The sequence below is a fragment of the Salvelinus namaycush genome, chromosome 25, assembly GCF_016432855.1.
Source record: "Salvelinus namaycush isolate Seneca chromosome 25, SaNama_1.0, whole genome shotgun sequence".
Taxonomy (NCBI): domain Eukaryota; kingdom Metazoa; phylum Chordata; class Actinopteri; order Salmoniformes; family Salmonidae; genus Salvelinus; species Salvelinus namaycush.
The window spans coordinates 28,942,930-28,966,521 of record NC_052331.1 but is presented as its reverse complement, the minus strand read 5'-3'; the positions used below and the strand labels follow the sequence as shown (position 1 = coordinate 28,966,521).

The following is a 23,592-nucleotide window of genomic DNA, read 5'->3' as shown; positions in this document are numbered from 1 at the left end:
AATATTATGTCGAATTCAAACGCTGCATTTTGGTTCAATCCCTGCTCCTCCTCTTCGGATGAAGAGGAGGAGGAAAGCCGTTACAGAACCACCCACCAAATTACCAGAACCAAGCAGTGTGACTACGAGCAGCGACCAAACAATCAGGACTCGTGGACTTGGGAAGAAGTCTTGGAGGGAAAAGGACACTGGGCACATATTGGGGAATATCGCCGCGCTCGTGAGGAGATGGAGGCAGCGAGAGCCCAAGAGCGGTGGTATGAGGAGGCAGCAAGGAGACGTGGCTGGAAGCCGGAGAATCAAGCTCAAGACCGGATTTATGAAGGTACGCGGCTAGCACGGAAGCCCGTGAAGAAACCCCAAAAATTTCTTGGGGGGGGGCTAAGAGGTAGTGGGCCAAGGGCAGGTAGGAGACCTGCGCCCACTTCCCAGGCTAACCGTGGAGAGCGGGAGTACGGGCAGACGCCGTGTTACGCAGTAGAGCGCACGGTGTCTCCTGTACGTGTGCATAGCCCGGTGCGGGTTATTCCACCTCCCCGCACTGGTAGGGCTAGATTGGGCATTGAGCCAGGTGCCATGATGCCGGCTCAACGCGTCTGGTCTCCAGTGCGTCTCCTCGGGCCGGCATACATGGCACCAGCCTTACGCATGGTGTCCCCGGTTCGCCTACATAGCCCGGTGCGGGTTATTCCACCTCCCCGCACTGGTCGGGCGACAGGGAGCATTCAACCAGGTAAGGTTGGGCAGGCTCAATGCTCAAGGGAGCCAGTACGCTTGCACGGTCCGGTATTTCCGGCGCTACCTCCCCGCCCCAGCCCAGTACCACCAGTGCCTACACCACGCACCAGGCTTCCAGTGCGTTTTCAGAGCCCTGTTCCTCCTCCACGCACTCTCCCTATGGTGCGTGTCTCCAGCTCAGTGCTTCCAGTTCCGGCACCACGCACTAAGCCTCCTGTGCGTCTCCAGAGCCCTGTACGCACTGTTCCTTCTCCCCGTACTCGTCCTGATGTGCGTGCCCTCAGCCCGGTGCCACCAGTGCCGGTACCACGCACCAGGCTTATAGTACGTTTTGAGAGTCCAGTGTGCCCTGTCCCTGCTCCCCGCACTAGCCTTGAAGTGCGTGTCTCCAGTCCGGTGCCTCCAGTTCCGGCACCACGCACCAGGCCTACAGTGCGTCTCATCCGGCCAGAGCCGTCCGTCTGCCCAGTGCCGTCTGAGCCGCCCGTCTGTCCCGAGCCGTTAGAGCCGTTAGTCAGTCAGGAGCCGCTAGAGCCATTTGTCAGTCAGGATCTGCCAGAGCCGCCAACCAGACAGGATCTGCCAGAGCCGCCAACCAGACAGGATCTGCCAGAGCCGCCAACCAGACTGGATCTGCCAGAGCCGCCAACCAGACAGAATCTGCCAGAGCCGCCAACCAGACAGGATCTGCCAGAGCCGCCAGCCAGCCATGAGCGTCCAGAGCCGCCAGCCAGCCATGAGCGTCCAGAGCCGTCAGCCAGCCATGAGCGTCCAGAGCCGTCAGCCAGCCATGAGCGTCCAGAGCCGTCAGCCAGCCATGAGCGTCCAGAGCCGTCAGCCAGCCATGAGCGTCCAGAGCCGTCAGCCAGCCATGAGCGTCCAGAGCCGTCAGCCAGCCATGAGCGTCCAGAGCCGTCAGCCAGCCATGAGCGTCCAGAGCCGTCAGCCAGCCATGAGCGTCCAGAGCCGTCAGCCAGTCATGAGCTGCCCCTCGGCCCAGAGCGGCCATTAATCCAGAACTGCCCCTCAGTCCAGAGCTGTCTCTCTGTCCGGAGCTGCCTTTCAGTCCGGAGTTGCCCCTCTATCCTGAGCTACCTCTCTATCCTGACCTACCTCTCTGTCTTGAGCTATCTCTCTATCCCGGTGCTGCCCCTTGTCACGGTGCTGCCTCTTATCGTAAGGTTACCATTAAAAGTAAGTGGGTGGAATAGGAGGGTGGTCAGTCGTAGGGGGAAACGTAAGCTGGGATTGACTATGGTGGGGTGGGGACCTCGCCCAGAGCCTGAGCCACCACCGTGGTCAGATGCCCACCCAGACCCTCCCCTAAACTTTGTGCTGGTGCGCCCGGAGTTCGCACCTTAAGGGGGGGGTTATGTCACGTTCCTGACCTGTTTTCTGTTAGTTTTTGTATGTGTTAGTTGGTCAGGACGTGAGTTTGGGTGGGCAGTCTATGTTTTCTGTTTCTATGTTGGTTTAAAGGGTGACCTGATATGGCTCTCAATTAGAGGCAGGTGGTTTTCATTTCCTCTGATTGAGAGTCATATTAAGGTAGGTGTTTTCACACTGTTTGTTGTGGGTGGTTGTCTCCTGTGTCTGTGTTTGTCGCGCCACACGGGACTGTCTCGGTTTGTTTGTACGTTCGTTCTTTTATGTAGTCAGTTTTCCTGTTCATGCGTTCTTCGTGTTTCATGTAAGTTCGTCGTCCAGGTCTGTCTACGTCGTTTATTGTTTTGTAGTTTGTGAAAGTGTTTTCGTGTTTTTTCCGTTTTGTAAATAAATATTATGTCGAATTCAAACGCTGCATTTTGGTTCAATCCCTGCTCCTCCTCTTCGGATGAAGAGGAGGAGGAAAGCCGTTACAAGTATGTCATTGACAGTGATGCAAATGAATACAAAAAGTATAATTATGCTATAATTGAATAGATCATAATAAACAAGGTTATATAAAATCAACAAAAGACAAACAAATCTGGTGAGATCACACTGGATGTATTAGACTTTAGAATTGCATTGGGGGCATACTTATTTCAATGTACAGCCTTACGTATGGATTGTGGATCAATGACATGGGATATCAGTCTATTCAGTGACACCCAGAGAACATTAGTGTTGTAGCTCTTATTGGGGGCTATGAAACAACTGAATTGAGCCACATTTATTGTCAACCTACGATGTGTATTGAGTGTTATTCCAGAGGAAAAACAATACTGCATGGATGTTTTGGAGTCTGATAACTCTGAGGAGGACGTTGGGAAAAAATATCTTGGGTATTGAGTAGACTGATACTCCATTTCGTTGATCCCCACAAGCATATACAGTTGGCATTGCTGTTATGATTTCAGTTGTACTTGATGTCCTTTGTTTTAAATGTATTATTTAAAATAAAATAAAAATGTGTATTGTTGTTTGCTGTTTTCTTCTGTCTTTTCCTTTTTTCTCTTTAGTTCATTCTCTTGGTTGTTGGTGCATTGGGGGGTTCTTGGGGGTGGGGAATGGAATTCATTGTATTTTTTTTTTTTCTGGGGAGGGGGGACTGTGGGAGGGGTCTCGAATGGTTGATGGACAGCTATTGGGGAACTGTGGGGGGATCTTGGATGGTTCGGGTTTCACAAGATTGTGATCATGAAAAAGGAAACTATGACATATATTTTATATCATTATCATGCACATGCACACGCACCCTCACACATAAGGATGGCTCTGCTGCGGAAAGACTGATACATGTTTGATAGTGATGCTGTATTGTTTGTCCTTCATGTTCTAATACTTTAATGTTACCCCTTCCTTGTGTTTTTTCTTAATATTTTTATTTTATTTTATTAAAAATATCTTGGGTATTGAGTAGAGTGGTACTCCATTTCGTTGATCCCCAGTCCTTAGGTAAAGCTGTACAGTGCAATATGAATACCAATATACACAATAGTGTAGTGATTTTCGTCGTCGGATGAAGAGTAGTCGGACCAATGCGCAGCGTGGTAAGTGTTTATGTTATTTTTATTAAAACAGAACACTAAACAAAATAACAAAGAGCATGAACGAAAACGAAACAGTCCTGTAAGGTGCAGCAACACAAAACAGAAAACAACTACCCACAAAACCAACATGGAAAAATGGCAACCTAAATAGGCTCCCCAATCAGAGACAACGAGAAACAGCTGTCTCTGATTGGGAACCAATTCAGGCCACCATAAACCTACAATCCCCTAGACCATACCAAATTCCCATAGATAGACAAAACCCCTAGACAAGACAAAACCCCTAGACAAATACAAAAACTAAACAAACCACCCTTGTCACACCCTGACCTCACCAAAAAATAAAGAAAACAAATGTAACTAAAGTCAGGGCGTGACAAATAGGCTGACTGGGGAGGTGATTTCACACAGTCACAATCCCGCGATAAGAGCTACAGTCCCACGATAACGCTAAACTCTTCACAGTTGTGTTCTGTGGGTGTCACTGAGTAGACTGATACCCCATTTCATTGCTTCACATTCCAACCTTGTTTAACATTATCTAGTCTAAATATGGCATGATTCCACCAATTGTAACCATCTGCATCACTTTCAAATAGGTACCAGATGAAGCTAGCTGGCTGTTTATAACGTTAGCTTTGGGCAACGGGGTTACGTAGTTGGCTAGCTATTTATTTTCATGAACTGAAGTTACATTTCAATAGGCGAACAACACGTGGCTACCTAGGTAATACTTACCCGCAAGGATTCCTAAATCATTGCTAAGAATACTGAAAATGACTGCAGTTTCTACTGGTCATTGTTTTCAGGCTGGTTGTATTGGTGCTAGCTAGGTCCCAAGCTAAAGCTAGCTAGCTACCCCAGAAGTAGTGGTCAAACAAATAATGACTTATTAACAATGTGGTATTGTAAACACATCGTTCGTGGCCGGTGTGTGCTTGTTTGCAGACTTTTTTGCACGGCTTTGACAGTGCTACTGATAGTAGTGGTGGCGCTTGGCTTGCACATGCAAATTCAGCACACACAACATTCTATAATAGAATTGTGTTATTTGACATGTAAAATTAAAAGCTTATTTAATGTGTCAAGTGTATCTTTTTTGACAGGCAAAGACCCAAACGGTGTTCCATAGGATGGAGTTTTGACCATCCACAGTGACATCACCATGCGTAAATTAGTTAGACCAATAAGTAACAGTTCCAAGCCTTTCTGCCAATAATGGCACATTTTCTGTTTTCCCTTCCCCACTTAGACCTCTCCCAGACAGTTCTAGCAAAGCTCTTGCTTAAGAAATTGCACTTTGTTAAGAAGCTATTTTTGTACTTTTTTTGGCCATTTTAAGTGAAAACAGTCACAGTAAGGTACTTAATTGTTACCCAGAAATGATTTGATATTGAGAGAAAAATGGCTGCATTGGGCATTTTTTAAAAGGACTCCCTGTGTGGGACTTGAGTCTCATAGCAACGGCTAGCATAGCGTAGCTTGTTTGGCACGACACAAGGTTGCGAGGGGCACTTTTTCCTTTATCTACCTTTCACATTGAACTCTGACCCTTCCAGCTTGGTATCGAAGTTGGATTAATTATTTCAGGGACATCACATCAACTTTCCCCTCCTTTTTTTATTTTTATTTTTAAATTTTATCCCCTTTTCGTGGTATCCAATCACTAGTAATTAATATCTTGTCTCATCGCTACAACTCCCGTACGGGCTCGGGAGAAACGAAGGTTGAAAGCCACGCGTCCTCCGAAGCACAACCCAACCAAGCCGCACTGCTTCTTAACACAGCGCACCTCCAACCCGGAAGCCAGCCGCACCAATGTGTCGGAGGAAACACCGTGCACCTGGCCCCCTTGGTTAGCGCGCACTGCGCCCGGCCCGCCACAGGAGTCGCTGGAGCGCGATGAGACAAGGATATCCCTACCGGCCAAACCCTCCCTAACCCGGACGACGCTAGGCCAATTGTGCGTCGCCCCACGGACATCCCGGTCGCGGCCGGCTGCGACAGAGCCTGGGCGCGAACCCAGAGACTCTGGTGGCGCAGCTAGCACTGCGATGCAGTGCCCTAGACCACTGCGCCACCCGGGAGGCCCAACTTTCCCCTCCTTTTAATCACATTAAAGACTCTTTGCCCTTTTTGAGGACTGCTGGTCTTTGTAGGAACGGCGGCCATCTTTCTTACACACAGCCTTTGAGCAATACTGAAATAATTGTTTTCCCTTTTCATCTTGATGACAGATTTCAGATTTGACTCTGTCAAGACTCTCATGTTGGCGGGTGATGAACTATTAGGCACAAAAGTCTGGTTTGTTATGTGTGTGAAGGGTGATGAACTGTTAGAAACAGTTAAAGTGGGAGTTGTTATGTGTGAGGTTGATGGGATTTCAGCCCTCTGTCTTTCTGAGAGAACTGAAAACTTCTTTCAGCTGAGGTTAGACTCTGAATGTGGAGGATTAGGCCTATCACAGATGGCTCTGAACCTTTGGAAAACCTCTACTTGTTTGCTTATTTTCACCATAGGCAGCAAGAGGTGCTGGTTTTGTGTGTGTGTGTGTGTGTGTGTGTGTGTGTGTGTGTGTGTGTGTGTGTGTGTGTGTGTGTGTGTGTGTGTGTGTGTGTGTGTGTCACTCAAGTGCAGCGTGTGTGTTTAATAAATTGCAGATGAGGGATCTCTTGGATCTACCTCGGCTCCTCCCAGCTAAACACACACTGCTCACATTCTCAAACACACACACACACACACACACACACACACACACACACACACACACACACACACACACACACACACACACACACACACACACACACACACACACACACACACACAGCTTGAAGAGGGTCTGTTTTGACATTGTGGTAGCTTGACTCAGACAATGAAAACAGACCAGTGGTATTGCCAATGGCTTTTTGTTTTTGAGCTTGATATAAACTTGGAGGTTTTGTTACTTTGAGATATCTTTGTATGGTTCAGGTTCGATACCTAACCTTTTATTCCATACATTTTAATGGAAGTCAATAGCCCATGGCTCACAATCTCTGTTTGTGAAATATTTAGTGAAATAATAATTCATTTAAAAAAAGTATCTATTTATATATTTCCACACTGAGGTTGTATTGGGAAATTGTGAACATTTGCATTTTTGTTACACAGCCATCAATAGGGTTTGCATTTTCCTGTCCAAAGACCTTGTAAGAGTCCTTGATAGTAGTCAGATTTTCTCCTTGATATCCAGGTACACTGTATGTAGTGTCTGAACCCCTCTGGTTTCCCCATGAGGCAGTCAGATCTGTGCTTGCGTGCCAGACTGAGGATGCACTACAGTAATTCGAGCTGCGAGGAAGAAACCTGGTCGATTGCTATTCCACATTCCTTCTGTATGGGGAATCTACTGACTCCAGGGTTGTTACTGTACCATAACTTGCTTGGGCTGCTCCTGTGGCACAGCGAGGAAAAACAATACCTCCTTAGTCGATAATTAGCCCTAGAGCCGTATGTATCAAGCGTCTCAGTGCTGTTCTAGGATCAGTTTAGCCTTTTAGATCATAATGAATAAGATTACATGGACTCTGAGGTGCACATGCGGCCCCTGAGTGCTTTCTCTTCATTAATTAGCGAAAGCAGCAAGATGGTGCCGACAGAGCAGCTCTGCTTCTAGCTCCTAAGCAACTTTGGAGTATTTCGTTTTTTTGTGTGTTGTTACTGACATTATTAGCCCAGAACGTTTTTTGTGTTATTACATACATCCGGAAATAACTTTTGGATATCAGAGCGGCGGTAACGACCAGGAATACGACTTTCCCGAATTCAACCCTTTGTTCGTACCCCCAAGGGCACTTGAAATTATCCCAGAGGCTGCTCCAAGTCGCCGCGGACGGAGAAGAGGTATTCAGAGTGGACTTCTAGTCTGACTCAGGAGGCGGGCACACCATCCACCGCTTCCAAGTATATTACTCGCTTAATGTCTCTGGACAATAACGTAGACGAGCTCAGGGTGAGGATCTCCTTCCAGAGAGATGTCAGGGACTGTAACATACTCTGTGTCACGGAATCATGGCTCTCTCGGGATATACTCTCCCGTCCATACAGCCAGCTGGGTTCTCAGTTCATTGCACAGACCGGAATAAAGAACTCTCCGGGAAGAAGAAAGGCGGAGTGTATAGTTCATGATTAACTACTCATGGTGCGATTGTGATAACATACAGAACCTTTTGTTCACCTTACCTAAAATATATCACAATCAAATGCCGACCGTATTACCTCCCAAGAGAATTCTCTTCGGTTATAGTCACAGCCGTGGAAATTCCCCCTCAAGCTGATACCACAACGGCCCTCAAGGAACTACACTGGACTTTATGAAAACTGGAAACCACATATCCTGAGGCTGCATTTATTGTAGCTGGGAATTTTAACAAAGCAAATTTGAGGAAAACGCTGCCGAAGTTCTATCAACTCCTTAACTGTAGTACTCGCTTAGGAAAAACACTAGATCACTGCCACTCGCCTTTTCAAGGTGCCTACAAGGCCCTCAGATCGCGACTCCATTTTGGTCCACCCTCCCTATAGGCAGAAACTCAAACAGGAAGTACCCGTGCTAAGGTCTATTCAATGCTGGTCTGACCAATCGGAATCCATGCTTCAAGATTGTTTTGATCACGCAGACTGGGATATGTTCCGGGTAGCCTCTGAGAATAACATTGACGTTTACAAGGACACAGTGACGGGATGTTGTTCCCACAGCGACTGTTAAAACCTACCCAAACCAGAAACCGTGGAAGGCATTCGCGCAAAACTGAAAGTGCGAACCACCGCTTTTAACCATGACTAGGTGACTGGAAATATGGTTGAATACAAATAGTGTAGTTATTCCCACCGTAAGGCAATCAAACAGGCAAAACGTCAGTACAGAGACAAAGTGGAGTCGCAATTCAACGGCTCAGACACGAAACGTACCGTACCAGTCAAAAGTTTGGACACACCTAATAGTGAAGACATCAAAAATATAAAATAAAACATATGGAATCATGTAGTAACCAAAGAAGTGTTCAACAAATAAAAATATATTTGAGATTCTTAAAAGTAACCACCCTTTGCCTTGATGACAGCTTTGCACACTCTTGGAATACTCTCAACCAGCTTCATGAAGTAGTCACCTGGAATGCATTTCAATTAACTTCTTTAGGCTGAGATCCCGTTAACGGGATCGATATGACAACAGCCAGTGAAAGTGCAGGGCGCCAAATTCAAACAGCAGAAATCTCATAATTAAAATTCCTCAAACATACAAGTATTTTACACCATTTTAAAGATACACTTGTTGTTAATCCCACCACAGTTTCCGATTTCAAAAAGGGTTTACGACGAAAGCACACCATCTGATTATGTTAGGTCAGTACCTAGTCACAGAAAAACACAGCCATTTTTCCAGCCAAAGAGAGGAGTCACAAAAAGCAGAAATAGAGATAAAATTAATCACTAACCTTTGATGATCTTCATCAGATGACACTTATAGGACTTCATGTTACACAATACATGTATGTTTTGTTCGATAAAGTTCATATTTATATCCAAAAATCTCAGTTTACATTGGCGCGTTACGTTCAGTAATGTTTTGCTTCCAAAACATCCGGTTATTTTGCAGAGAGCCACGTCAATTTACAGAAATACTCATAATAAACACTGATAAAAGATACAAGTGTTATGCATGGAACTTTAGATAAACTTCTCCTTAATGCAACCGCTGTGTCAGATTTCAAAAAAGCTTTACCGAAAAAGCACACCATGCTATAATCTGAGTACAGCGCTCAGAGACCAAAACAACCCATAAAGATACCCGCCATGTTGTGGAGTCAACAGAAGTCAGAAATAGCATTGTAAATATTCACTTACCTTTGATGATCTTCATCAGAATGCACTCCCAGGAATCCCAGTTCCACAATAAATGTTTGTTTTGTTCGATAATGTCCATCATTTATGTTCAAATACCTCCTTTTTGTTTGCGCGTTTAGCCCAGTAATCAAAATTCATGAGGCGCGATCACTAGGTGCAGACGAAAAGTCAAAAAGTTCCATTACAGTCCGTAGAAACATGTCAAACGATGTATAGAATCAATCTTTAGGATGTTTTTAACATAAATCTTCAATAATGTTCCAGCCGGAGAATTCCTTTGTCTGTAGAATTGCAATGGAACGCAAGCTAACTATCACGTGAACGCGCGTGGTCAGCTCATGCCTCTCTGGCAGACCTCTGACTCAATCCCCTCTCATTCGGCCCCACTTCACAGTAGAAGCCTCAAACAAGGTTCTAAAGACTGTTGACATCTAGTGGAAGCTTTAGGAAGTGCAATATGACCCACCCCATAGACACTGTGTATTCGATAGGCCATGAGTTGAAAAACTACCAACCTCAGATTTCCCACTTCCTGGTTGGATTTTTTCTCAGGTTTTTGCCTGCCATATGAGTTCTGTTATACTCACAGACATCATTCAAACAGTTGTAGAAACTTCAGAGTGTTGTCTATCCAAATCTACTAATTATATGCATAGTCTAGCTTTTATGGCTGAGTAGCAGGCAGTTTAATTTGGGCACGCTTTTCATCCAAAATGCCCAATGCTGCCGCCTACCCTAGTGAAGTTAACACAGTGGCCAAATATGGGCCAGAGGTATACAGAATGGTGTCATCTGCATAGAGGTGGATCAGAGAATCACCAGCAGCAAGAGCGACATCATTGATGTATACAGAGAAGAGAGTCTGCCCGAGAATTGAACCCTGTGGCACGCCCATAGAGACTGCCAGAGGTCCGGACAACAGGCCCTCCGATTTGACACACTGAACTCTGTCTGAGAAGTAGTTGGTGAACCAGGCGAGGCAATCATCTGAGAAACCAAGGCTGTTGAGTATGCCAATAAGAATGTTGTGATTGACAGAGTCGAAAGCCTTAGCCAGTTCGATGAATACGGCTGCACAGTAATGTCTCTTATCGATGGCGGTTATGATATTGTTTAGTAGCTTGAGCGTGGCTGAGGTGCACCCATGACCAGCTCTGAAACCAGATTGCATAGCGGAGAAGGTACGGTGGGATTCGAAATGGTCGGTGATCTGTTTGTTAACTTGGCATTCGAAGACCTTAGAAAGGCAGGGTAGAATAGATATAGGTCTGTAGCAGTTTGGGTCTAGAGTGTCTCACCCTTTGAAGATGGGGATGACCGCGGCAGCTTTCCAATCTATGGGAATCTCAGACAATACAACAGAGAGGTTGAACAGGCTAGTAATAGGGGTTGCAACAATTTCGGCAGATAATTTTAGAAAGAGAGGGTCCAGATCGTCTAGCCCGGCTGATTTGTAGGGGGGCAGATTTTGCAGGTCTTTCAGTACATCGGCTATCTGGATTTGGGTGAAGCAGAAGTTGGGGAGGCTTGGGTGAGTTGCTGTGGGGGGTGGAGGGCTGTTGATCGGGGTAGGGGTAGCCAGGTGGAAAGCATGGCCAGCCGTAGAAGAATGCTTATTGACATTCTCAATTATAGTGGATTTATCGGTGGTGACAGTGTATCCTAGCCTCAGCGCAGTGGGCAGCTGGGAGGAGGTGCTCTTATTCGCCATGGATTTTACAGTGTCCCAGAACTTTGAGTTTGTGCTACAGGTGTAACGCTTGTTCTCCTCCTCTTCGTCCGAAGAGGAGGAGTAGGGATCAGACCAAAATGCAGCGGGTTTTGAGAACATAATGAATTTATTCAACCACGAAGACGAACACGAAACAACACTTGGAATAATTACAAAATAACAAAACGAACGAAGACAGACCTGAAATAGAGAACTTACATATAACACGAAGAACTCACGAACAGGAATAGACTACAAACAAAACGCTACAGTCCCGTGTGGTACGAACATACAATACAGACACGGAAGACAACCACCCACAACAAACAATGTGAAAACACCTACCTTAATATGGCTCTCAATCAGAGGAAATGAAAACCACCTGCCTCTAATTGAGAACCATATCAGGTCACCCTTAAACAAACATAGAAACACATAACATAGACTACCCACCCAAACTCACGCCCTGACCGTCAAACACATACAAAATAACAGAAAACCGGTCAGGAACGTGACATAACCCCCCCCCCTCAAGGTGCGAACTCCGGGCGCACCCCTAAAACTCAAGGGGAGGGTCTGGGTGGGCATCTGTCCGCGGTGGCGGCTCCGGCGCAGGACGAGGACACCACTCCACCATTGTCTTTGTCCCCCTCCTTAGCGTCCTCCGAGTGGCGATCCTCGCCCCCAACCCTGGTCTAGGAACCTTCACACCGGTCCCCCCTAGATAGCTCAGGACAGAGAGGTAGCTCAGGACAGAGAGGTAGCTCAGGACAGAGAGATAGCTCAGGACAGAGAGATAGCTCAGGACAGAGAGATAGCTCAGGACAGAGAGGCAGCTCAGGACAGAGGGGCAGCTCAGGACAGAGGGGCAGCTCCGGACTACTGGCAGCTCCGGGCTGGGTGGCAGCTCCGGACTGGGTGGCAGCTCCGGGCTGGGTGGCAGCTCCGGACTGAGTGGCAGCTCATGACTGAGTGGCAGCTCATGACTGAGTGGCAGCTCATGACTGTAGGGCAGCTCATGACTGTAGGGCAGCTCATGACTGTAGGGCAGCTCATGACTGTAGGGCAGCTCATGACTGTAGGGCAGCTCATGACTGTAGGGCAGCTCATGACTGGAAGACAGCTCATGACTGGAGGGCAGCTCATGACTGGAGGGCAGCTCATGACTGGGGGGCAGCTCATGACTGGAGGGCAGCTCATGACTGGAGGGCAGCTCATGACTGGAAGGCAGCTCATGACTGGAGGGCAGCTCATGACTGGAGGGCAGCTCATGACTGGAGGGCAGCTCATGACTGGAAGGCAGCTCATGACTGGAAGGCAGCTCATGACTGGAGGACAGCTCATGACTGGAGGGCAGCTCATGACTGGAAGGCGACTCTGGCGGATCCTGGCTGGCGGGCTCTGGCGGATCCTGGCTGGCGGGCTCTGGCGGATCCTGGCTGGCGGGCTCTGGCGGATCCTGGCTGGCGGGCTCTGGCGGATCCTGGCTGGCGGGCTCTGGCGGGCTCTGGCGGATCCTGGCTGGCGGGCTCTGGCGGATCCTGGCCGGCGGGCTCTGGCGGATCCTGGCCGGCGGGCTCTGGCGGATCCTGGCCGGCGAGCTCTTGCTGCTCATGGCTGGCTGACAGATCTTGCTGCTCATGGCTGGCTGACGGATCTGGCTGCTCATGGCTGGCTGACGGATCTGGCTGCTCATGGCTGGCTGACGGATCTGGCTGCTCATGGCTGGCTGACGGATCTGGCTGCTCATGGCTGGCTGACGGATCTGGCTGCTCATGGCTGGCTGACGAATCTGGCTGCTCATGGCTGGCTGACGGATCTGGCTGCTCATGGCTGGCTGACGGATCTGGCTGCTCCTGTCTGGCGGAAGGCTCTGGCTGATCCTGTCTGGCGGAAGGCTCTGGCTGATCCTGTCTGGCGGAAGGCTTTGGCTGCTCCTGTCTGGCGGAAGGCTCTAGCGGCTCCTGTCTGGCGGACGGCTCTGAAGGCTCATGGCAGACGGGCGGCTTTGCAGGCTCAGTACAGACGGGCAGTTCATGCGGCGCTTTGCAGACGAACAGGTCAGGCGGCGTTGGGCAGACGGGCAGTTCAGGCACCGTTGGGCAGACGGGCAGTTCAGGCGCCGTTGGGCAGACGGGCAGTTCAGGCGCCGTTGGGCAGACGGGCAGTTCAGGCGCCGTTGGGCAGACGGGCAGTTCAGGCGCCGTTGGGCAGACGGGCAGTTCAGGCGCCGTTGGGCAGACGGCAGACTCTGGCCGGCTGAGACGCACTGTAGGCCTGGTGCGTGGTGCCGGAACTGGAGACACCGGGCTAAGGACACGCACCTTCAGGCTAGTGCGGGGAACAACAACAGGGCACACTGGACTCTCAAGGCGTACTATAGGCCTGGTGCCTGATACCGGCACTGGTGGTACCGGGCTGAGGGCACGCACATCATGGCGAGTACGGGAAGAAGGAACAGTGCGTACAGGGCTCTGGAGACGCACATGAGGCTTGGTGCGTGGTGCCAGCACTGGTGGTACTAGGCTGGAGACACGCACCCCAGGGAGAGTGCATGGAGGAGAACCAGGGCTCTGAAGACGCACAGGAGGCTTGGTGCGTGGTGCCAGCACTGGTGGTATTGGGCTGGGAACACGTATCTCAGGGCTAGTGCGGGGAGCAGTAACAGGACGCACAGGACTCTGGAGACGCACAGGAGGCTTGGTGCGTGGTGTAGGCACTGTCTTAACCAGACGGCTAGCACGCACCTCAGGACGAGTATGGAGAGCTGTTCCCAGTGACATTAACTCACCAATACGTTCATTCGGACGGATGCCGTGCCTCATGCACCAAACCAGTACATCCCTCATATCTTTCTCCTTCAATTTCTCCATTAGCTCCTTTACTGTCTCTGCGTTACTCACCTCCAAATCCGCCCTCACCGGCTCCTTATGTAAAGCAGGAGGAGTTGGCTCAAGTCCCCTGACTGACCCAACTATATACCCCGAGAGCCCCCCCCCAAGAAATGTTTGGGTTTGACTTGCGGGCTTCCAGCCTTGTTTCCGTGCTGCCTCCTCATATCGCCGCCTCTCCGCTTTCGCTGCCTCCAGCTCCGCTTTGGGGCGGCGACACTCCTCTGGTTCTGCCCAGGGTCCTTCTCCGTCTAGGATTTCCTCCCATGTCCATTCCTCCTTGTACACCTGCTGCTGTCCGTTAACCCGCTGCTTGATCCTTCGGTGGTGGGTGGTTCTGTAACGCTTGTTCTCCTCCTCTTCGTCCGAAGAGGAGGAGTAGGGATCAGACCAAAATGCAGCGGGTTTTGAGAACATAATGAATTTATTCAACCACGAAGACGAACACGAAACAACACTTGGAATAATTACAAAATAACAAAACGAACGAAGACAGACCTGAAATAGAGAACTTACATATAACACGAAGAACTCACGAACAGGAATAGACTACAAACAAAACGCTACAGTCCCGTGTGGTACGAACATACAATACAGACACGGAAGACAACCACCCACAACAAACAATGTGAAAACACCTACCTTAATATGGCTCTCAATCAGAGGAAATGAAAACCACCTGCCTCTAATCGAGAACCATATCAGGTCACCCTTAAACAAACATAGAAACACATAACATAGACTACCCACCCAAACTCACGCCCTGACCGTCAAACACATACAAAATAACAGAAAACCGGTCAGGAACGTGACAACAGGATGCAAATTTCAGCTTGAAAAACCTAGCCTTGGCTTTCTTAACTGACTGTGTATATTTGTTCCTAACTTCCCTGAAAAGTTGCATATCGTGGGGGCTGTTCGATGCTAATGTAGAACGCCACAGGATGTTTTTGTGCTGGTCAAGGGCAGTCAGGTCTGGAGAGAACCAAGGGCTAGATCTGTTCCTGGTTCAAAATGTTTTGAATGGGGCATGCTTATTTAAGATGGTGAGGAAGGCACTTTTAAAGAGTAACCAGGCATCCTCTACTGACGGATGAGGTCAATATCCTTCCAGGATACCCGGGCCAGGTCGATTAGAAAGGCCTGGACGCTGAAGTGTTTTAGGGAGCGTTTGACAGTGATGTGGGGTGGTCGTTTGACCGCAGACCCATTACGGATGCAGGCAATGAGGCAGTAAAATAGATAGATAGATCCACAGACGATGCAGTTGCCATCGCACTGCACCCTGCCCTATCCCATCTGGACAAGAGGAATACCTACGTCAGAATGCAGTTCATTGACTATAGCTCAGCCTTCAACATCATTGTACCCTCTAAGCTCATCATTAAGCTCAGGGCCCTGGGTCTGAAACCCGCCCTGTGCAACTGCTCCTGGACTTCCTGACGGTCCACCCCAGGTGGTGACGGTAGGAAATAACACCTCTACTTCGCTGATCCTCAACACAGAGGCCCCACAAGGTTGCATGCTCAGCCCCCTCCTGTACTGCCCGTTCACCCATGAGTGCGTGGCCACTCATGCCTCCAACTCAATCATCAAATTGGCAGACGACACAACAGTAGTAGGCCTGATTGCCAACAATGACGAGACAGCCTACAGGGAGGAGGTGAGGGCCCTGGCAGAGTGGGGCCAGGAAAATAACCTCTCTCAACATCAACAAAACGAAGGAGCTGATCGTGGACTTCAGAAAACAGTAGAGGGAGCACGGCCCTATCCACATCGACGGGACCGCTGTGGAGAAGGTGGAAAGCTTCAAATTCCTCGGTGTACAAATCACTGACAATCTGAAATGGTCCACCCACACAGACAGTGTGGTGAAGAAGGCGCAACAGCGCCTCTTCAACCTCAGGAGGCTGAAGAAATTCGGCTTGGCCCCTAAGACCCTCAGAAACTTTCACAGATGCACAATTGAGAGCATCCTGTCAGGCTGTATCACCGCCAGGTACGGTAACTGCGCCGCCCACAACTGCAGGGCTCTCCAGAGGGTGGTATGATCTGCCCAACGCATCACCGAGGACACACTGCCTGCCCTCCAGGACACCTACAGCTCCCGATGTCACAGGAAGGCCAAAAAGATCATCAAAGACATCAACCAACCGAGCCACGGCCTGTTCACCCCACTATCATCCAGAAGGTGAGGTCAGTACAGGTGCATCAAAAACAGCTTCAATCTCAAAACCATCAGACTGTTAAATAGCCATCACTAGCCGGCTACCACACAGTTTCTCAGCCCTGCACCTTAGAGGCTGCTGCCCTATATACATAGACATGGAATCACTGGCCATTTTAATAATGGAACACTAGTCACTTTAATAATGTTTACATACTGCTTTACTCATCTCATGTATATGTATATACTGTATTCTATTCTTACTGTATTTAGTCAATACCACTCCGACATTGCTCATCCTAATATTTATATATTTCTTAATTCCATTCTTTTACTTTTACATGTGTGTATTGTTGTGAATTGTTAGATACTACTGCACTGATGGAGCTAGGAACACAAGCATTTCGCTACACCCGCAATAACATCTGCTCAATATGTGTATGTGATGAATAAAATTTGATTTGATTTGAAAATATGTACATCACAGTTGGAAGCCCAGGGCTTCAACCAAGCAGCCTATGAAAGCTCATTAAGATGGCTGAGGGCAATATCCCTCTAATGTCTCCCTCCGCTATCTCACGTAAAGTTGTCTCTGTGATGTTTTCATGGAAGTTTAAGACACTTCATTGCTCAGGACATCTCAGGAGTATTTCTATCTTCCGTTCTGTGTGTCTGTGTGTCTGTGTGTCTGTCTTTCTCTCTCTCCTTCAAGTCATTGGGTAAAGCAACAGTGTTAGTCTGGACTGGGGAATCTGTGGAGCCATCCATTAAAGCCAAGGTTCAGGCATGGGGCAGCGGTCCATGTCATTTCCTGTGTGTCTTACCACTCCTGGCAGCAGGCCACACAGCAGTGATGTGAGGGAGAGGAGAGAAGAGTTGTTTTCCCAAAAAACGGACCTTTAGAACGATATGTGATAGATCGGCTTTGGCTTCAGTTGAAAAGCTTTGGCCTTCTGTTGTGAGGACTGAAGCGTTACCTCAAGTGACTTTCTCTTTAAGAAAATACATGAGTGAATAGAATGGATATCAGAATTGTTTTTCATTTTGGTTTTAATTGTATAATGCTTTCTCAAATGTTCTGTATAAATTATTGTGCAAGTCTACCCTTTAAACAGACCTAATCTAACTTTCCCAAGGAGTGGGCCGGCTGGGCCCAATGACCACGAGTTATAACTATTGAATGGGTGTGCTGCTCACTGCTTACTAAGCAATCTGTTGAGGTCAGACTAATGCATTACACTTAACATAAACACTGCTTCTCTGCCTAGAGGCTATTAGAACTCACAGACTCACTCCCTGTGTCACACACAGGCATAATATTTATTTATTTATTTAACCTTTATTTTATCAGGCAGTCATACTGAGACCAAGGTCTCTTTTACAAATGAGCCCTGAATTACATAAATTACAGAAAATACACACATCAATATAAATACAAAATTCAAGTAGAAAGAACAATTATACCAAAAGATTATGGAGTTCATAAAGTAGTCTAGGTTTAGGCTTACATTGTGGTTAAAATTGGATCAAATTACAAGATACCTTAAGTGTGTAGCTTATTTGGTTGGTGTTAGGATTGGGTTTGCGTTCAGGATCGGATCGGAAGTCTATGGTAATTGCTCGACCTTGCCCACTTGTAGGCTAAGTGGTATTGATGTCGTATAGCCTACCTATCCAAACCTGTCATATCCCCACAAGTGTCTAGGGGGGTCAGGGTTTGATTTTGAACTATTGTTAACCTCTCTAGGCTAGATGGGACGCTACCGTCCCACCTGACCAACATCCAGTGAAAGTGCAGGGCGCCAAATTCAAACTACAGAATTGTAAATATTTAACATTCTTGAAAATACACATGCAATAGGTCAAAATAAAGCTTAACATTTTGTTAATCCAGCCACGGTGTCAGATTTCAAAAAGATTTCAAAAAAGCAAACCATGTGATTATCTGAGGACAGCACCCCATCAAACAAACACAGACAATCATATTTCTTCCCCCAGGCGCGACACAAAACTCAGAAATAACGATATAATTCATGCCTTACCTTTGAAGAGCTTCTTCTGTTGGCACTCCAATATGTCCCATAAACATCACAAATGGTCCCTTTGTTCGATTAATTCCGTCGTTATATCTTCAAAATGTCCATTTATTTGGCGCGTTTGATCCAGAAAAACACCGGTTCCAACTCGCGCAACATGACTACAAAATATCTAATAAGTTACCTGTAATCTTTGTCCAAACATTTCAAACAACTTTCCTAATACAACTTTAGGTATTTTTTAACGCAAATAATCGATAAAATTTAAGACGGGATAGACTGCGTTCAATAGCGGATAAAAACAAAGTGGAGCGAGCTTTCAGGTCGCGCGCCCCAACCACAACAGCACACTAGACTCGACCCTCGTTATGAACAGCCCTACTTCTTAATTTCTCAAAGTAAAAACATCAACCAATTTCTAAAGACTGTTGGCATCCAGTGGAAGCGATAGGAACTGCAAGCAAGTGCCTTAGAAATCTAGATCCACATAGAAAACCCATTGAAAAGAGAGTGACCTAAAAAGAAAAATCCTGGATGGTTTGTCCTCGGGGTTTCGCCTGCCAAATAAGTTATGTTATACTCACAGACATAATTCAAACAGTTTTAGAAACTTCAGAGTGTTTTCTATCCAAATCTACTAATAATATGCATATCCTAGCTTCTGGGCCTGAGTAGCAGGCAGTTTACTTTGGGCACGCTTTTCATCCAGATGTGAAAATACCGCCCCCTAGCCTAGAGAGGTTAAATGAAGAGTGGGTGGAGTTACATAATTATTTTATATTTTCAGATCGCAGGGAAGTATGACCTGCAGAAGGAGGAGGAGCTCCGGTTTTGGATTGAGGAGGTGACGGGCATGCCCATTGGAGAGAACTTCCAGAAGGGCCTTAAGGACGGAGTCATCCTCTGCGAGTTAGTTTTATTGTTTTTCTGTCTACACAAAGTGGATCTGTGTGGAATTTACTATTATATGTATTCTAATGTTTTAGGTATTTATACATATTATACCATTTGTCCAATCCATATTGTTAGGTTGTATTATCATCCCCAACATGTGAATGATGTTTTGCCCTGTTCAATTTTCTGTTTTACAAGCCCTAGACTTCACCTGTCTTCAGCTCAGTCAGCTATGAGGATGTAGGGGAATACTTAGTCACATTCCTCGATAGATGATCACTCCAGTAGACTTAATACAGGATGTTATATTGTTTTTATAACAGTGATCAGGTGTTGAAAAGGCCTACAGAGGATTAGCTCTGTGGTCTTAATCTCTCTATCATTATTTTCACTACCACTAGGAACAGTGTATTATTTTTCATTGCTCTAGTTGAGAATCTGTTTTATGTTCATATCAAACTGTAAGAGTTTACTCTTTTCTTCTACCTTAGGCTGATAAACAAACTGCAGCCTGGTTCCATCAAGAAAATCAACCACTCCAAACTCAACTGGCACAAGGTACGTGAAAGAAAATAAAAGATGTTGATATATACTGTAACGCTACCATTTCACAAAGGGAAAATGCTTTTTATTCGACAAGACTAAATAACGAGACTGAACCGGAGTCTGATTTCCTTTGATGTTCCCTTCTAGCTGGAAAATCTGGGGAATTTCATCCGAGCCATTCTGAAGTTTGGCCTTTGTCCCAACGATATCTTTGAGGCCAATGACCTGTTTGAGAATGGAAACATGACCCAGGTCCAGAGCACACTGCTGTCCCTGGCTGGTGTGGTAGGTTCTCGGTTAGACTGGGGTGAATGTGGAACCCTGAGTTGTTCGTGACCTCAATATAACCATGTGCCATAACACCACACACGGTGCCATGGAAGAGCATGACATGAAAAAGATGCAAACATTGGTTTTTGGTTTGTTTTTGTTGTTGGTGCTGAAATCCGTGGTCGAACAAACACTGGTTTTTATTGAATTGCTGGTGATTGAGATGTCCATGCACCACTGTGTAGGCTTACAGTACAGTTGTAATTAGTGAGTAAAAACATTTATGTAAAACTGCAAGCAACACTGACTTTGTTACTTTGTCTCTTACCATGCAACAGGCGAAAACCAAAGGTTCAAACTCCAACTGTGACCTCGGTGTGAAGTACGCGGACAAGAGGACGCGCCATTTCGACGAGGAGAAAATAAAGGCTGGACAATGTGTCATTGGACTGCAGGTGAGTCATGCTAACACAATAGCAATTACCACAGTGTCACGTTCGTTGTATGGAGGAAGAGAGGAGGACCAAGGCGCAGCGTGAAGTGAATACATTCTTCTATTTATTTAAGAAGAAACACTAACCAAACTAATACAAAACAACAAAACGAACGTGACGCTATATATAACAGTGCAGACACAGGCAACTAACACATAGACAATAACCCACGAAATCCCTAAAGAATATGGCTGCCTAAATATGGTTCCCAATCAGAGACAATGATAAACAGCTGCCTCTAATTGAGAACCAATCTAGGCAACCATAGACATACAAACACCTAGACTAGAAAACACCCCATAAACATACAAAACCCCTAGACAAGACAAAACACATAAATCCCCCATGTCACACCCTGACCTAACCAAAATAATAAAGAAAACAAAGATAACTAAGGCCAGGGCGTGACAGTACCCCCCCACCCCAAAGTTGCGGACTCCGGCCGCAAAACCTGACACAGAAGGGGAGGGTCCGGGTGGGCCTTCTTACGGCGGCGGCTCGGGTGCGGGACGTGGACCCCACTCCACCATAGTCATTACCCGCTTTGGTGGCGCCTCTGGAGCGGGGACCCTCGCAGCGGGTCCCGGACTGAAGACCATTGTAGAGAGCGCCACTGGACGGATGGGCGCCTCTGGACTGAGGGGCAGCTCCGGACTGAGGGGCAGCTCCGGACTGAAGGGCATCTCAGGACTGAGGGGCAGCTCAGGACTGAGGGGTAGCTCAGGACTGAGGGGTAGCTCCGGACTGAAAGGCAGCTCCGGACTGAAGGGACAGCTCAGGACTGAGGGACAGCTCCGGACTGACGGGCAGCTCCGGACTGACGGGCAGCTCCGGACTGAGGGGCAGCTTCAGACTGAAGGGCAGCTCCGGACTGAAGGGCAGCTCCGGACTGAAGGGCAGCTCCGGACTGAGGGGTAGCTCAGGACTGAGGGGTAGCTCCGGACTGAAGGGCAGCTCAGGACTGAGGGGTAGCTCAGGACTGACGGGCAGCTCCGGACTGAAGGGCGGCTCCGGACTGAAAGGCGACTCCGGACTGGCGGGCGGCTCCGGCCTGGCGGGCAGCTCCGGCCTGGCGGGCGGCTCTGGCAGCTCCTGACTGGCGGGCGGCTCTGGCGGCTCCTGACTGGCGGGCGGCTCCTGACTGGCGGGCGGCTCCTGACTGGCGGGCGGCTATGGCGGCTCCTGACTGGCGGGCGGCTCTGGCGGCTCCTGACTGGCGGGCGGCTCTGGCGGCTCCTGACTGGCGGGCGGCTCTGGCGGCTCCTGACTGGCGGGCGGCTCTGGCTGCTCAGGACAGACGGGCGGCTCTGACGGCTCAGGACAGACGGGCAGCTCAGGCGGCGCTGGACAGACGGGCAGCTCAGGCGGCGCTGTACAGACGGGAGCAGGAACAGGGCATACTGGACCCTGGAGGCGCACAGTAGGCCTGGTGCGTGGTGCCGGAACTGGTGGTACCGGGCTGGGAACACGCACCTCAAGGCTAGTGCGGGGAGCAGGAACAGGGCATACTGGACCCTGGAGGCGCACAGTAGGCCTGGTGCGTGGTGCCGGAACTGGTGGTACCGGGCTGGGGACACGCACCTCAAGGCGAGTGCGGGGAGAAGGAACAGGGCATACTGGACTGCCGAGGCGCACTATAAGCCTGGTGCGTGGTGCCGGAACTGGTGGTACCGGGCTGGGGACACGCACCTCAAGGCGAGTGCGAGGAGCAGGGACAGGGAGTACTGGACCCTGGAGGCGCACAGTAGGCCTGGTGCGTGGTGCCGGAACTGGTGGTACCGGGCTGGGGACACGCACCTCAAGGCGAGTGCGGGGAGGAGAAACAGGGCGTACAGGGCTCTGGAGACCCACAGGAAGCCTGGTGCGTGGTGTTGGCACTGGTGGTACTGGGCTGGGGACACGCACCTCAAGGCGAGTGCGGGGTGCTGGAACTGGAGGCCTGGTTCGTGGTGCTGGCACCGGAGGACTGATGCGAGGGGCTGCCACAGGAGAGCTGGTGCGTGGGGCTGCCACAGGAGAGCTAGTACGTGGGGCTGCCACAGGAGGTGCAGGACTAGGGTGGCGCACAGGAGGCCTGGTGCGTGGGACTGGCACTGTCATTACCAGATGGTTAGCACGCACCTCAGGACGAGTATGGAGAGCTGACTCAGGTAACATCAAATCCCGGACACGCTCCGTCGGGCGGATGTCGTGCCTCATGCACCAACACAGCAACTCCCTCATTTCACTCTCCTCCAATTTCCCCATTAATTCCTTCACAGTCTCTGCTTCACTCCCCTTGCTCACCTCCAATTCCACCCCGACTGGCTCTGGTTCCATCTTCGGCTCCTCATGGTAAGCACGGGAAGTTGGCGCAGGTCTCCTACCTGAACTCGCCACACTCCCCGTGTGCCCCCCCCCAATACATTTTTGGGGCTGCCTCTCAGGCTTCCAGCCGCACTGCCGAGCTAGCTCCTCATAATGCCGCCTCTCGGGTTTCGCTGCCTCCAGCTCTGCCTTGGGGCGGCGATATTCACCCGGGTGTTCCCATGGTCCCTTTCCGTCTAATATTTCCTCCCAAGTCCATTGCTCCACAAAGCGCTGATCCTTCCTTTCACGCTGCTTGGTCCGGTTGTGGTGGGTTATTCTGTCACGTTCGTTGTATGGAGGAAGAGAGGAGGACCAAGGCGCAGCGTGAAGTGAATACATTCTTCTATTTATTTAAGAAGAAACACTAACCAAACTAATACAAAACAACAAAACGAACGTGACGCTATATATAACAGTGCAGACACAGGCAACTAACACATAGACAATAACCCACGAAATCCCTAAAGAATATGGCTGCCTAAATATGGTTCCCAATCAGAGACAATGATAAACAGCTGCCTCTAATTGAGAACCAATCTAGGCAACCATAGACATACAAACACCTAGACTAGAAAACACCCCATAAACATACAAAACCCCTAGACAAGACAAAACACATAAATCCCCCATGT

At 48.6% G+C, this 23,592-nt stretch overlaps 1 protein-coding gene across 1 annotated transcript in view; it reads left to right on the top strand.

Annotated features, from left to right (window-relative positions):
* LOC120020079 (calponin-3-like) overlaps positions 1-23,592 on the top strand; it is a 38,113-nt gene that overhangs the window by 10,484 nt on the left and 4,037 nt on the right. The window contains exons 2-5 of the mRNA XM_038963517.1: positions 19,195-19,316; positions 19,793-19,859; positions 19,995-20,132; positions 20,456-20,572. Of these exons, the coding sequence (XP_038819445.1) occupies positions 19,195-19,316; positions 19,793-19,859; positions 19,995-20,132; positions 20,456-20,572 (444 nt within the window). The remainder of the gene's footprint in view (positions 1-19,194; positions 19,317-19,792; positions 19,860-19,994; positions 20,133-20,455; positions 20,573-23,592) is intronic.